Genomic DNA, 16,349 nt, shown 5'->3' on the forward strand with positions numbered 1-16,349 from the left:
AATATAAACCAGAATCTAAGGAACAAAAGTACTAATTTCAACATTTATGCAGAGATGCAAAGACCCAGAATACTCAACACAATATTGATAGAGGAACAAAATCAGAGGACTGACACTACCCAACTTCAAGACTTACTATAAAGCTACAGTAATCAGGAAAATATGGTGCTGGCAAAGAATAGACAAATAGATCAAATGACACATGAAGAGCCCAGAAATAGACCCCCATAAATATAGTCAATTGATGTTTCAGAAAGAAGTAAAGGTAATACAGAAAAGGCAGTCTTTTTAACAAATGGTGCTGGAACTATTGTCCATTCCCATTAAAATAATGAATCTTGACAAAGAACTTTACATCTTTCATAAAAATTAACTCAAAATGGATCACAGATCTAAATGTAGAGTGCAAAACTATAAAACACTTAGAAGATAATATGTAAGACAATCTAGATATCTCTGGGTTTGGTGATGACTTTTTAGATACAATACCAAAGGTGCAATCAATGAAAGAAATAATTGATAAGCTGGACTTCATTAAGACAATGTGAACAGAATGAAAAGACAAGCAATGGTATGGGAGAAAATATTTGCAAAAGACATATCTGATAAAGGACAGTTATCTAAAATATACAAGAAACTCTCCAGTAAGAAAACCAACAACTTGACTAAATTAATGGGCCAAAGACTTCAACATATACCTCACTAAAGAAGAGATACAGATGGCAAATAAGCGTATTAAAAGATGTTCCACATCATATGTCATAAAAGAAATGCAAATTAAAACAATTAAATATCACTATATACCTATTAGAATGACCAAAATCACCAAAATGACAGTGAAAACACCAAGTGCCAGTGAGGATGCAGAGCAACAGGAACTCTCAATCATTACTAGTGTGAGTATAAAATGGTACAGCCACTTTGGAAGACAGTTTATCAATTTCTTACAACACTAAACATACTCATCATAAGGTCCAGCAATCTAATGAGTTGAAAACTATGTCCACCCAAAAAACCTGCACACAGATGTTTTCAGCAGCTTTATTCATAATTGCCAAAACTGGAAGAAATAGGTGAATGGATAAACAAACTGGTAAATCCAAACAATGGAATATTATTAAACTCTAAAAAGGAATGAGTAATCAAGCCATGAAAAGACATGGAAGAAACTTAAACATATATTACTAAGTGAAAGAAACCAATGTGAAAAGGCTATATACTGTATGATTCCAACAATACGACATTTGGGAAAAGGCAAAACTATGGAGACAGTAAAAGGATCAATGCTTGCTATGGGTTAATGAGGAGAGAGGAATGAAGAGTCTGAACACAGAGGATTTTTAGAGCAGTGAAACTACTTTATAAGATACTATAATGGTGGATACATGTCATTTAACATCTGTCAAAACACATGGAATGTACAACTAAGAGTGAACTGTAGTGTAAATTATGGACTTTGGGTGATAATAATGTTTCAGTGTAGGTTCATTAATTGTAACAAATGTAGGTCCCTGGTGGAAGATGTTGACAATGTGGGAGACTATGCATGTGTGGAGGCAGGGAGTATATGGAAAATCTCTGCACCATCTTCTCAATTTTTTCTGTTAACATAAAACTGTTCTAAAAATAGTCTATTAAAAAAAGTACTAATCCACAGTAATCTTAAATTTTCTTATTAGTTTCCTATAGTCAAGGAGTACTTCAAAATATTTATTTTAACCTTAATATCACTGGAGTGTGTGTGTATGTGTGTATATATATTTGTATGTGTGTGTTAGAGTGAGTGTGTGTGTGTGTGTGTGTAAGATAGGACAGAGTGACTTCTTTATTTTTCTATGAATCAATGATACTCAACTTTTAACATATCAAAAAAGAAGATGTGTGGAAAAATAAACATCTCACTAAAGGTAAATTCATGGGCAATTATAAAAGCTAGTATTACTGCAACAAGGATTCATAACGACATTTTTTCATTTGTTTCTACATAATTTAGGAGACTAATACATTAAAAAAATCGTTAGTGTAAAATCTAGTATTACTGTAACTTTGGTTTATAACTCCAAATCTTGTTTTCTACATAATTTAGGACACTGATGCATTAAAAAATTATTAGTTTATGTTTTCGGACACACTATATATACAAACATAATTTTGTGATGTCAACAATGGAAAGGGGTGGGGAAAGAACATTTTGTATGTCATTAAAGTTAAGCTGGTGTAAATTCAAATAAGAGTGTTATAACTTTAGGATTTTAAATGAAACCCCATGGTAACTACAAAGAAAACAGCTCTACAATACACACAAAGGAAATGAGAAAGAAATTCAAATGTTTCCAGATTGGTTCAAGAAGGCAGAGTAGAAGGACATGCTCTCACTCCCTCTTTCAAGAACACTGGAATCACAACTGGCTGCTGAACAATCATCGACAGGAAGATACTGGAATTCACCAAAAAAGAAACCCCACATGCAAAGACAAAGGAGAAGCCACAATGAGACAGTAGGAGGGGTGCTATCACAATAAAATCAAATCCCATAACTGTTGTAGGGGTGACTCACAACCTGGAGAACACTTACACCACAGAAGTCCACCCACTGGAGTGAAGGTTCTGAGCCACACGTCAGGCTTCCCAAACTGGGGGTCTGGCGATGGGAGGAGGAATTCCTAGAGAATCAGACTTTGAAGGCTAGTGGGATCTGACTGCAGGACTTCGGCAGGACTGGGGGAAACAGAAGCTCCACTCTTGGAGGGCACACACAAAGTAGTGTGCGTGTCGGGACCCAGGGGAAGGAGCAGTGACCCCCTAGGAGACTGAGCCAGACCTACCTGCTAGTGTTGGAGGGTCTCCTGCAGAGGCGGGGGGCAGCTGTGGCTCACCAAGGGACAAGGACACTGGCAGGAGTTCTGGGAAGTACTCATTGGCATGAGCCCTCCCAGAGTCTGCCATTAGCCCCAACAAAGAGCCCTGGGTAGGCTCAAGTGTTGCATTGCCTCAGGCCAAACAACCAACAGGAAGGGAACCCAGCCCCATCCAGAGCAGACAAGCAGATTAAAGTTTTACTGAGCTCTGCCCACCAGAGCAACAGCCAGCTCTACCCACCACCCATCAGGAAACTTCCACAAGCCTCTTGCATAGCCTCATCCACCAGAGGGCAGACAGCAGAAGCAAGAAGAACTACAATCCTGCAGCCTGTGAAACAAAAACCACATTCACAGGAAGATAGACAAGATGAAAAGGCAGAGCGCTATGTACCAGATGAAGGAACAAGATAAAACCCCAGAAAAACAACTAAATGAAGTGCAGATAGGCAACCTTCCAGAAAAAGAATTCAGAATAATGATAGTGAAGATGATCCATGACCTTGGAAGAAGAATGGAGGCAAAGATAGAGAAGATGCAAGAAATGTTTAACAAAGATTTAAAGAATTAAAGAACAAAAAAACAGAGATGAAGAGTACAATAACAGAAATGGAAACTACACCAGAAGGAATCAATAGCAGAATAACTGAGGCAGAAGAATGGATAAGTGACCTGGAAGACAGAATGGTGGAATTCACTGCTGCAGAACAGAATAAAGAAAAAAGAATGAAAAGAAATGAATACAGCCTAAGAGACCTCTGGGACAACATTAAACGCAACAACATTCGCATTATAGGGGTCCCAGAAGGAGAAGGGAGAGAGAAAGGACCAGAGAAAATATTTGAAGACATTATAGTCGAACACTTCCCTAACATGGGAAAGGAAATAGCCACCCAAGTCCAGGAAGCGCAGAGAGTGCCATACAGGATGAATCCAAGGAGAAACACGCCAAGACACAGCATAATCAAACTGGCAAAAATTAAAGACAAAGAAAAATTATTGAAAGAAGCAAGGGAAAAATAACAAATAACATACAAGGGAACACCCATAAGGTTAACAGATGATTTGTCAGCAGAAACTCTAAAAGCCAGAAGGGAGTGGCATGACATATTTAAAGTGATGAAAGGGAAGAACCTACAAACAAGATTACCCTACCCAGCAAGGATCTCACTCAGATTCAATGGAGAAATCAAAAGCTTTACAGACAAGCAAAAGCTAAGAGAATTCAGCACCACCAAACCAGCTCTACAAACAAATGCTAAATGAACTTCTCTAAGTGGGAAACACAAGAGAAGAAAAGGACCTACAAAAACAAACCCAAAACAATTAAGAAAATGGTAATAGGAACATACCTATCGATAATTACCTTAAACGTGAATGGATTAAATTCTTGAACCATAAGACACAGGCTTCCTGAATGGATACGAAAACAAGACCCATATATATGCTGTCTACAAGACACCCAATTCAGACCTAGGGACACATACAGACTGAAAGTGAGTGGATGGCAAAAGATATTCCATGCAAATGGAAATCAAAAGAAAGCTGGAGGAGCAGTACTCACATCAGATAAAATAGACTTTAAAATAAAGAATGTTACAGGAGACAAGGAAGGACACTACATAATGATCAAGGGAAAAATCCAAGAAGAAGACATAACAATTATAAATACATATGCACCCAACATAGGAGCACCTCAATACATAAGGCAACTGCTAACAGCTCTAAAAGAGGAAGTCGACAGTAACAGAATAATAGTGGGGGACTTTAACACCCCACTTACACCAATGGACAGATCATCCAAAAAGAAAATTAACAAGGAAACACAAGCTTTAAATGACACAACAGGCCAGATAGATTTGACTGATATTTATAGGACGTTCCATCCAGAAACAGCAGATTACACTTTCTTCTCAAGTGCGCAAGGGACATTCTCCAGGATAGATCACATCTTGGGTCACAAATCAAGCCTCAGTAAATTTAAGAAAATTGAAATCATATCAAGCATCTTTTCTGACCACAATGCTATGAGATTAGAAAGAATTACAGGGGAAAAAATGTAAAAAACACAAATATATGGAGGCTAAACAATATGTTACTAAATAATGAAGAGATCACTGAAGATATCAAAGAAGAAATCATAAAATACCTAGAGATGAATGACAATGAAAACATGATGACTCAAAACCTATGGGATGCAGCAAAAGCAGTTCTAAAAGGGAAGATTATAGCTATACCAGCCTACCTCAAGAAACAAGAAAAATCTCAAATAAACAATCTAACATTACACCTAAAGGAACTAGAGAAAGAAGAACAAACAAAACCCAAAGTTAGTAGAAGGAAAGAAATCATAAAGATCAAAGCAGAAATAAATGAAATAGAAACAAAGAAAACAATAGCAAAGATCAATAAAACTAGAAGCTGGTTCTTTGAGAAGATAAACAAAATTGATAAACCTTTAGCCAGACTCATCAAGAAAAAGAGGGAGAGGACTCAAATCAACAAAATTAGAAATGAAAAAGGAGAAGTTACAACAGACACTGCAGAAGTAGAAAGCATCCTAAGAGACTACTACAAGCAACTGTATGCCAATAAAATGGAAAACCTGGAAGAAATGGACAAATTCTTAGAAAGGTATAACCTTTCAAGACTGAACCAGGAAGAAATAGAAAATATGAACAGACCAGTCACAAGTAATGAAATTGAAACTGTGATTAAAAATCTTCCAACAAACAAAAGTCCAGGACCAGATGGCTCCACATGTGAATTCTATCAAACATTTAAAGAAGACCCATCCTTCTCAAACTCTTCCAAAAAATTGCAGAGGAAGGAAAATTCCCAAACTCATTCTATGATGCCACCATCACGCTGATACCAAAACCAGAAAAGGATACTACAAAAAAAGAAAATTACAGACCAATATCACTGATGAATACAGATGCTAAAATCCTCAACAAAATACTAGCAAACAGAATCCAACAACACATTAAAAGGATCATACACCACAATCAACTGGAATTTATCCCAGGGATGCAAGGATTCTTCAATATACGCAAATCAACCAATGTGATACACCATATTAACAAATTGAAGAAGAAAAACCATATGATCATCTCAATAGATGCAGAAAAAGCTTTTGACAAAATTCAACACCCATTTATGACAAAAAGTCTCCAGAAAGTGGGCATAGAGGGAACCTACTTCAACATGATAAAGGCCATATACAACAAACCCACAGCAAACATCATTCTCAATGGTGAAAAACTGAAAGCATGTCCTCTAAGATCAGGAACAAGACAAAGATGTCCACTCTCACCACTATTATTCAACATAGTTTTGGAAGTCCTGGCCACGGCAATGAGAGAAGAAAAAGAAATACAAATTTGAAAAGAAGAAGTAAAACTGTCACTGTTTGAAGATGACATGATACTATACATAGAGAATCCTAAAGATGCCACCAGAAAACTACTAGAGCTAATCAATGAATTTGGTAAAGTTGCAGGATACAAAATTAATACACAGAAATCTCTTGCATTCCTATACACTAATGATGAAAATTCTGAAAGAGAAATTAAGGAAACACTCCCATTTACCACTGCAACAAAAAGAATAAAATACGTAGGAATAAACCTACCTAGGGAGACAAAAGACCTGTATGCAGAAAACTATAAGATACTGATGAAAGAAATTGAAGATGATACCAACAGATGGAGAGATATACCATGTTCTTGGATTGGAAGAATCAATATTGTGGAAATGACTATGCTACCTAAAGCAATCTACAGATTCAATGCAATCCCTATCAACTTACCAAAGTTTTTACAGAACTAGAACAAAAAGTCTTACAATTTGTATGGAGACACAAAAGACCCCAAATAGCCAAAGCAGTCTTGAGGGAAAAAAACGGAGCTGGAGGAATCAGACTCCCTGACTTCAGACTATATTACAAAGCTACAGTAATCAAGACAATACTGTACCGGCACAAAAATAGAAACATAGATCAATGGAACAAGATAGAAAGCCCAGAGAAAAAGCCACGCACCTATGGTCAACTAATCTATGACAAAGGAGGGAAGGATATACAATGGAGAAAAGACAGTCTATTCAATAAGTGGTGCTGGGAAAACTGGACAGCTACATGTAAAAGAATGAAATTAGAACACCCCCTAACACCATACACAAAAATAAACTCAAAATGGATTAGAGACCTAAATGTAAGACCAGACACTATAAAACTCTTAGAGGAAAACATAGGAAGAACACTCTTTGACATAAATCACAGGAAGATATTTTTTGATCCACCTCTTATAGTAATCAAAATAAAAATAAACAAATGGGACCTAATGAAACTTAAAAGCTTTTGTACAGCAAAGGAAACCATAAACAAGACAAAAAGACAACCCTCAGAATGGGTGAAAATATTTGCAAATGAATCATCAGATAAAGGATTACTCTCCAAAATATATAAACAGCTCATGCAGCTCAATATTAAAAAAACAAACATCCCAATCCAAAACTGGGCAGAAGACCTAAATAGACTTTTCTCCAAAGAAGACATAAAGATGGCCAAGAAGCACATGAAAAGCTGCTCAACATCACTAACTCTTAGAGAAATGCAAATCAAAACTACAGTGAGGTATCACCTCACACCAGTTAGAATGGGCATCCTCAGAAAATCTACAAACAACAAATGCTGGAGAGGATGTGGATAAAAGGGAACTCTTGCACTGTTGGTGGGAATGTAAATTGATCCCGCCACTATGGAGAACAGTATGGAGGTTCCTTAAAGAACTAAAAATAGAATTACCATATGATGCAGCAATCCCACTACTGGGCTATACCCAGAGAAAACCATAATTCAAAAAGACACATTCACCCCAATGTTCATTTCAGCACTATTTACAATAGCTAGGACATGGAAGCAACCTAAATGCCCATCGACAGATGAATGGATAAAGAAGATATGGTACATATATACAATGGAATATTACTCAGCCATAAAAAGGAACGAAATTGGTGATTTGTAGAGACGTGGATGGATCTAGAGAGTGTCATACAAAGTGAAGTAAGTCAGAAAGAGAAAAATAAATATCGTATATTAACGCATATATATGGAACCTAGAAAAATAGTATAGATGAACTGTTTTGCAGGAGAGAAATTAAGACACAGATGTAGAGAACAAACGTATGGACATCAAGGGGGGAAAGCAGTGGGGGTGGTGGTGGTGGTGGTGTGATTAATTGGGAGATTGGGATTGACATGTATACACTGATGTATATAAAATGGATGACTGATAAGAAAAAAGAAACATAAAAAAATACACTTCACTATGTCAGATATGTTATTTTTTAGGTTCACCATAATAATAAACCAATTTGTTAGACAATAAATATCTCAAAAAGTATATAATTTTTTTAAAAAAAGAAAGAAATTCAAATGTTTCACCATACACATACACAAAGCCAAAAAAAAAAAAAATGATGGTAATACAAGAACGGGAGTGGCTATACTAATGTCAAACAAAATAAAATTTAAATTAAAAAAAACCCACAAGAAACAACGTACATTATGCTAAGTGAAATAAGCCAGTCATAAAAAGGCTAATACCGTATGATTCCACTTATATAAGGTACTTAGAGTAGTCAAAATCATAAAGACAGTAGAATTGTGATTTCCAACGACTAGGGGGAGAAGGGAATGGGAAGTAATTGTTTAACAGGTAGTATAGAGTTTCGGTTTTGCAAAAGGAAAAGAGTTCTGGATATCGATGTTAGTGATAGTTGTAAAACAATATGAATGTACTTAAAAGCACTAAATTGTACACTTAAAAATGGTTGAGATGGTAAATTATGTTATGTGTAAACTTTACCACAATTTTTAAAAGAAGCAAAAATATAGACAAATTAGATTTTGTTAAAATTAAATTCTTGTTCATCAAAAGACAACATTACGAGAGTGAAAAGGCACACCACAGACTGGGAAAAATATCTGCAGTACATTGTAATCAATAAAAACTTAAAAAAATTAAAAAGATGTGTTCTTAGAACAACATGTTATGAACCTGCTCTCTATCAAGAACGCATCTTTTTTTTTTCAGATGCAAATTGTAATTTCAGGACTCTGTTGCTTAAAAAAATTGCTTATCTTCCAAATGCATTATTTTATGTTACTTTGTTGGAAATTCATGCCAAATGTCAAGAGAATGAATGTTGAATAACCAGGATCTAATTATAAGAATGCAATTTAGTTGCGTGCAGAATAACAATTCAAAAAACTCTCTCAAGGTTTAAACAAGGAAATGGTAAATCCTTGAAGGAAAATATCTCAGTAACAAAACAAAACAAAATGAAAACACCTTAGTCCAGTCCCAGTGACAGTATACAAAGCAAACTATTTTTAACTCTGGGTTTTGACAGCTTTTTCTTTTAGGAGTTCTAGCCATTGTATTTACTTGGTCCCCTGAACTTGCCCAATCCTTTTTAGGTCCACTGATTTTGCCTGATGTCTTTATCATCTTATGAGTAAATTAATCAAAAGCCTAAATGGCCTTCATATCTCTAGCATCTCTGCTTGTCAACAGAGACTGTAGTTACAAGATTTACTCTCCTAAATTCACATATCTAATTGTGCTTCATGATTATCTTCCCAACCAGACAAGTTATTTTTCCAACTTTGTATTCCAATGCACCACAATGGACTCCATTATTCCACAAGTCTACAGTGTATTTAATTATTTTCTTGCCTCAGTTTGCTCTAATGATGCAATACATTTCCTTCTGGTTTCTTCTCTCTCTCCCTGTCTTTTTCCCCCTGAGAATCGCTCTAAAGTTCTTTAAAATCATTTTCTGCTTTAAAAGTTTAGTTCAAATTTTAGATTTTTAGGACTTCTTTGCTAACCCGAGGAACAAATTCTACACTTCGGACGATATACCCCCTTATCATTTGTTTATACCTTACCTAGCTATACATGCCTCTGTTTCTACCATAAAGCCTATGCATTCCTTTAAAGCAGTGATCAGCTCTTCCATTGTGAATCTACAGCATTTGACATTAAGTAGATATCTAATAAATATACAGTATTGCTTATCTTTGTGTTACATATCTCACACACTTATATGTATGCATGACTGAATTTAGCCTTTTGGTCATTTACCACTTTTAAACAAGAGTCTGCTTCTTAGGTCTTTCTTTTGAGCTTGTATTAATAAAAGGGAAATGTTGACTTATTTCATAAAAATGTCATCTATGACTTCTGGGGGGAAGCATTAAGGCATATCTCAGCCAGCCTTCTCTACCACTAGTTGGCCTCTTAACTACAGATGGGACTTAATTGCTCCTTAAATACATCTAACATTTAAGCTTCCACAATATTGCCCACTAGCCATTTAGCACTTCTGTTGGTAGTTTTTACCCCAAATTCATGAATTATACTATGAATTCTCATTACTCTTTAACGCAGCAAAATATAAAAATCAGTAGTTTCTTCATGAGCAGATATAAATAAGTGCCAAGTTCAAATATTTGCTTTTTCAAGAAAGAGAATGAGCTAAAATAATATAGCACATGAACGAAATTCAAGTTGGTAAACAGAGCAGCCATTATAAAACAATGGAAACATATATCCATTGGGAAATTACTGAGGCTCCTTCCTGTCTAGGGAAAATGTGTAGTTATATGTACCATGTGCCAAGGACAGACTGGTCCTTTCCAGACACTTACCCTCTGACAGCATGAATAAGTCTCAGTGATGGATAGGCAGTTCGCACTTTCAGTTTATTCTTAAGGATTAACGCATTAACCCACTCCACGTGCTTCTCTCCTCCTTTGACCATGAAAGCAGGGATCCAAAGGACACTGTCATTCAGCATGGAAAGTCTATGCACAAATTTTTCTCTGTCACTCTCATTCCGAAAGCCTCCAAATGCTCTTTGTACAACTGATGGATTCATGGTAATAAAATCTGATTTAGTTCCCACATCTGCAGCAAACTCCACCACAGGGGCTAGATTACACCTGAAGAGGAAAAAATTAATGGACAAATGAAAAGTAAATATGAAACAGTCACTCCTAAAATGGTGTGCATGAAGAGAAGAATGGGGAATGAGCATTTTTTTTTTCACCAGGTGGAAAAATAAAAAAGATAATCTGCCTGGTAAAATTACATTTTCAGTAAGTCAACACACATTCAGGAATGCTGTCTTCAATAAAGATGTGCACTCCTAGTAATGGGGCTCAAATTGTCATTTATATTAATTCACTCTGCTGTCGAAGAATACTCATTGCTGTTATCTTCATAAAACCACATGATATGAATTCCTAATAGGTGAATTTATGATGGTAAATTCACAAGAGCTCTGCCATGTAGTAGGCAGTCTAAACCACATGCTGTTCCATAAGTAAGTAAACCACATTTGACCTGATACTCCAATCTGCATCACTTGTCAAGCTTAAGTCATTTCGACAAGCTTATGAACATAAGTAAGTGGAGATGGCTTTTCTGCACCTTGAGGTTAAGGGAAAAATATAACTCATGACGTTTTCCACAGACATATTTGTAATTGCTTTCTATAGGCCTAAATGTGAAGGAAAAGGAAGAAAAATGGAGTTATCACATTTAATATGCCTTTTTGAGATGTTAACTAATGCAGAAAAGCCTCTACTATAGGATCAAATATCTTTCTGTTCCTCAAAATGCCTGTTTTCCCTACTAAGAGACCATGTGCGTTTGTGGAGAAGGGACAGAATTTGTTGCCCTGTTCTCACTACCAAAGCTCCAGGGCCTCAGAAAGTACCTGGGTCAGATTTTACTCTCGTAACCTGATTTCATTCCTGTATTACAAGAAAGCTTTGGAAAGCACCTTGAATTTTGCCTTCAACCAATTTGTGATGCTTCTTTGATTCTGTCACATAGACCTTTGGATTTGATGTAACTTAAAAAATAGCTTTTTAATTTTACAATATTTTAACTTGCTAAAAAGGGCACATTTTAATTAGTTGATAAGTGAAAAATTAGATTTTTAACAAACAAGAGTTTACTAATTTGGAGAAAAACCAACTGAATCTATACATTCATGAAAACACTCACACACACAGATTTTTTTCTTTTCTTTTTCGTTGTTTATATCAGCCTTTCAAGGGAAGGGAAGAGAAACTAATTTCCTCTTTCTGCATTTTTGCAGGTTTGACTGCATTATGAAAGTTTCTCACATTTCTCTTCCTTGTGCATTTTGCCACATTAATTAAATTCTCAAACAAGTTAAATTTAGTTAGAAAGTAAAGTGTGTGCTCCGCTATTAAAATTACTGGTTTATATACCTTTCTTATCTCTCTTAATTAATATATCTTATTACTTCCTAGACCTTGACAACATTTATCTAACGCAACAAGTATCTTTCATCTCACACAATTAAGCAAAGTCTATGTTATCTAGGATAACCTACTGAGAGAAAACAAATAAAAGTTAACACATATTATTTAGAAACAATCATTTCAAGTTATATAACTTTAATTATACACACTATATTATATGATAGAGTATTTATTTGTCTCTATCCATGATCCATGCACTACTGGAGATTAGTTATTATTCACTCACCTCACAGTAAGAATATTAGGAATGGGACTGCCCTGGGAAAGAACAGCTACATGTGAACAGAAGCAAACTGAACATCTTATAGTGGAACTCATGGAAGACTGAGGATATGATAATTTTTGAAGTCCTAAAATGTGCTCCACACCAGCTTTAAAAATAGTCTAAAATTCTAAGCAAGCTGATTATAAGATGAATTTGGATACTGTGAGGAAATGCTTTCTGAACAACATTGGTACAAACACTTCTCATTCCTCAGGTAAAAAATAAACAACACTTGTTAACATGACAGTTAACATGTTCCTGTCAGGGGAGATGGCTTCAGACAGATCTTTTTGCTGTAATAATTCCTCAGTGATTCTTTTCAGAGGATTTCCACCATAGGAAAAAATATCTATACTTCATTTTCTCTATAATTATAAAAATAATCAGAGCCAACCCTGTTAAAGAAAGCCAAAATAACATCCCACTGAATTATCTTTTCAGGAAAAAAAATCACTTAATTACTTCATGCTTTTCATTACTTTTTCTTATGACATATTTAAAAGCCCCTCCACACCCATGTTTGCTAACACCCACTCTTTTAGGACTGATTCAGCATGTTTCTGAAACAGGATTGTCTGGCCATGTGCCATTTAAGAGCTAATAAAATAGTCATCAATAAAATTGGGTGCTGAAAGACAGGGACTTTCCACCTTGGAAGCAAAAGGAAACAAACAGAATAACAATATTTCTGGAGAATAGGGTTGGATCTAGGAGAGGAGCCAATATATTTGATGTAGTCAAAGAATGTTAAATGGCTGTGATGTAAACTGAAAGAGCACCAGGAGATCAAAGAGTAATCAATCCACCTGAGCTTTACTGTAAAGTTTTTATGACCTAAGCACAGCCCAACCAGAGTTTGTGAGGAATGGAAACAGAGGTACTGGAAATAGCATGACAGAAGGACACACTGTAAAATATGAACTATGCTGGCTCCACAGCCTGCTTGTTCATTTTCCTTGGAGTGACTATGTCTAATTTTTCACAGGAAGGAAAGATTAACATCATGTCCACATGTGGCCAGCAAATTAACTTCTCTGTAGTTGAGTTAGATATCTAGTCATATAATTAGCTGAATGTCACATAATCAGGGCAAGCATTAAGGAAGCCAAAATAACCAACCAGCTGTGTTACACTCCAGCAATTCAGTAGACTTGTGAACTTCACAGCGTTACTAGTAGCAATACTGCTGATTGAGCAAGATTATAAATAGATTTGCAATCACACATTCTTAACTTTCCTTTTTAAAAAATCTTCTCAGGGATTACAATCATCAAAAGTATCCAGAATGTGTAGCAAGCATTTATGAAGCATTATTTCACATGTTATTCTTAATCTCATAAAAGTGAAGTGCCCAATTTTTAAATGATGGATATCTGTGAGTCAAAACTACTGAGGGCACAAGAATATTTAATACACTCAAGTTCTGTTTCTTTAGCCAAATTAAATTTTTGTACTGACCAACTATTTTGACATATCAAAAACATGAAAACATATACACAGAATTAGGTCTGATGGCCAAACTCCCTGTTTACTCTAAGCCGCCCGATTTTCAATTTGTTTGTTTTTATTTTCCATCATTGATTAAAAATCCTTGGGAAGGCAGCTAGCTCCTTGTACTCTAGACCAGTGGTCCCCAACCTTTTTGACACCAGGGACTGGTTTCGTAGAAGATAATTTTTCCACAGATGGGGTGCAGGGGGGAGGATGGTTCAGGCGGTAATGAGAGTGATGGGGAGCGATAGGGAGAGATAGGGAGCTGCAGATGAAGCTTTGCTTGCTCGACTGCCACTCATCTCCTGCTGTGCAGCCCAGTTCCTAACAGGCCGCGGACCAGTAGTGGTCTACGGGCCAGGGGTTGGGGACCCCTGCTCTAGACCTCTGAAATTTCTTCTGTGATCTCAAACTAGATGTGATTGCCTCTCAACATTCCTTTTATGCAGAACTGAAGGCACTTTCATTTATTTCACAGCCATATAAAATATTTTTAATAAATTTTAATTCACTTAATTATTTAAGGAAAGATATGTTTATTTCATGTATAGCTCAAGACCACTCAGTTCTCTAGCAAGACATATCTCTTAGATTTGTTAGTATTCTCTGCATGTCCCTTAAATCATGGCTCAACAGTCTAAGCAACTAGGAGGTCCCTCTTTCAATAGCTCAACAGATATGCTTTGAGAGTTCATTGCGCAAATACTGCACAGTACTCAGAACTCTTTTTCCAGCTATCTTACTATTTGTGCTAATTTACAATGATATAACCTGGCCAAAACATGATCTTGACAATTATTATTAGTAATAGCAATAAGATAATACTCATTCAATTAGCTACATGTTTATGTATCCCACATTTGTGCTACCTATAGAACTAGTCATCTGAGATACTGAGGTACGACAGCATGTACTGTGATATAGGAGGTGGTTAATTACTTCTTTACACATACAACATAGATTAAATGAGAAGGGAACAATACTGAGTGCACTACAGCCTTATCTCTATTCTTTCTCACCATTAGTTAATGTTCAGACAAGTTCCCATCACACAATTTTCCAAACACATCCTTTTTTTTGTTGGCCAATCTCATTGTGTATTTATCTGTACTAACGCTGAAATCCCACAGCCCAAACCATCGTTGCCAATGGAACCACATTTGTCAACTGACTATGAAATGAGAGATAAGCTCTTCTCCATTCTGCCCTCAGAGGAAGCATATGGTTCCTATCTGCTCCCATCCTGTTTTTGAGCTTGAAGAGCCAAGAAAGAGCACAAAGAATCTCTAATACCTGGTTTTGTTTTAGGCTTTGTGGTTACCCTCTCAAAACTTCTAGGGGAAGCTGAAACATGCAACCTATGAGCCTCTTTGACTTTCTTGAGGTGAGGATAGTAGACCCGAAACCAATAATTTTTCAATACTTTGAGGTAAGGAGTAGTATTATCTCCACTTAGAGGTAAGGAACTAGGTCAAGGTGATTAGGAAACATGTCCAAGGACATGGCACATATAAAATAAAAGCATAACTATTTAAAAATGACTCCAGGACAGGAGTTTTAATTGACACTACTTATACATTGATTTCTTTCAGAATCAGCGAAAAACTACTTATACATTGATTTCTTTCAGAAGCAGCGAAAAATGTCTGTATGTTCATGTTTCACCCCAACCTTCCTGTAAGAGAAAGAATGCCTTACCATTTGGTCTTAAGCATATTATACAAGGCCATTCAGCCATGACATTCTCCAAATCCTGAGCAGTTATTAAACAATAGGTATCTAACACATAAAAATAATACTTATATTTCAGATCTCTTGAGGGAAAGGATTTTCAAAAAATGCTGGTAAAAGGACTGAATATCTAATTGATGTGACTTTTTGAAATATGAAGCTTAGGGTTAACAGATGACTTATATGTGGTATATCATTATGTAGTAAACAAAATAAACAAATCCTCAAGTTGATAAAAATAAATACAAAAACGACACATGTCATGAAAATAACTAAGTGATTAAACAGAAGAGAGACGTTTTTCACAAACCCAGATTTGTTTACATATTTGGCAAGGGTGAGAAGAACAGTGTCATATTATTTCTACGGAAATCACAGAATGAAAAAAAAATTAAACTCATTCTAGAAAACGAAGATCCAAATACCAGAGAAATATGTTAGACTATGGCATTCCCACACTTCAGTCAAGATCAAAACAGAGTCATTAGGCACATTTGCTACAACTGCACAGATATTATTCAATAACTTAGTTTGTTTGGGGGGAGAGGGAAAGGTATGCCAAGGAATGGATATATTGTGCTTAAATCAAATAAACTTGCATGCACGTGATTGTTTTCTTTTTCACAAAAGTGAA

At 35.8% G+C, this 16,349-nt stretch overlaps 1 protein-coding gene across 1 annotated transcript in view; it reads right to left on the reverse strand.

Annotated features, from left to right (window-relative positions):
* Window positions 1–16,349, reverse strand: part of ST8SIA4 (ST8 alpha-N-acetyl-neuraminide alpha-2,8-sialyltransferase 4) — a 105,389-nt gene that overhangs the window by 55,895 nt on the left and 33,145 nt on the right. Inside the window, exon 4 of the mRNA XM_029216609.1 lies at window positions 10,579–10,872. Within this exon, the coding sequence (XP_029072442.1) occupies window positions 10,579–10,872 (294 nt within the window). The remainder of the gene's footprint in view (window positions 1–10,578; window positions 10,873–16,349) is intronic.

The sequence above is a fragment of the Monodon monoceros genome, unplaced genomic scaffold, assembly GCF_005190385.1.
Source record: "Monodon monoceros isolate NGI ecotype Baffin Bay Population unplaced genomic scaffold, NGI_Narwhal_1 Super_Scaffold_12, whole genome shotgun sequence".
Lineage (NCBI taxonomy): Eukaryota > Metazoa > Chordata > Mammalia > Artiodactyla > Monodontidae > Monodon > Monodon monoceros.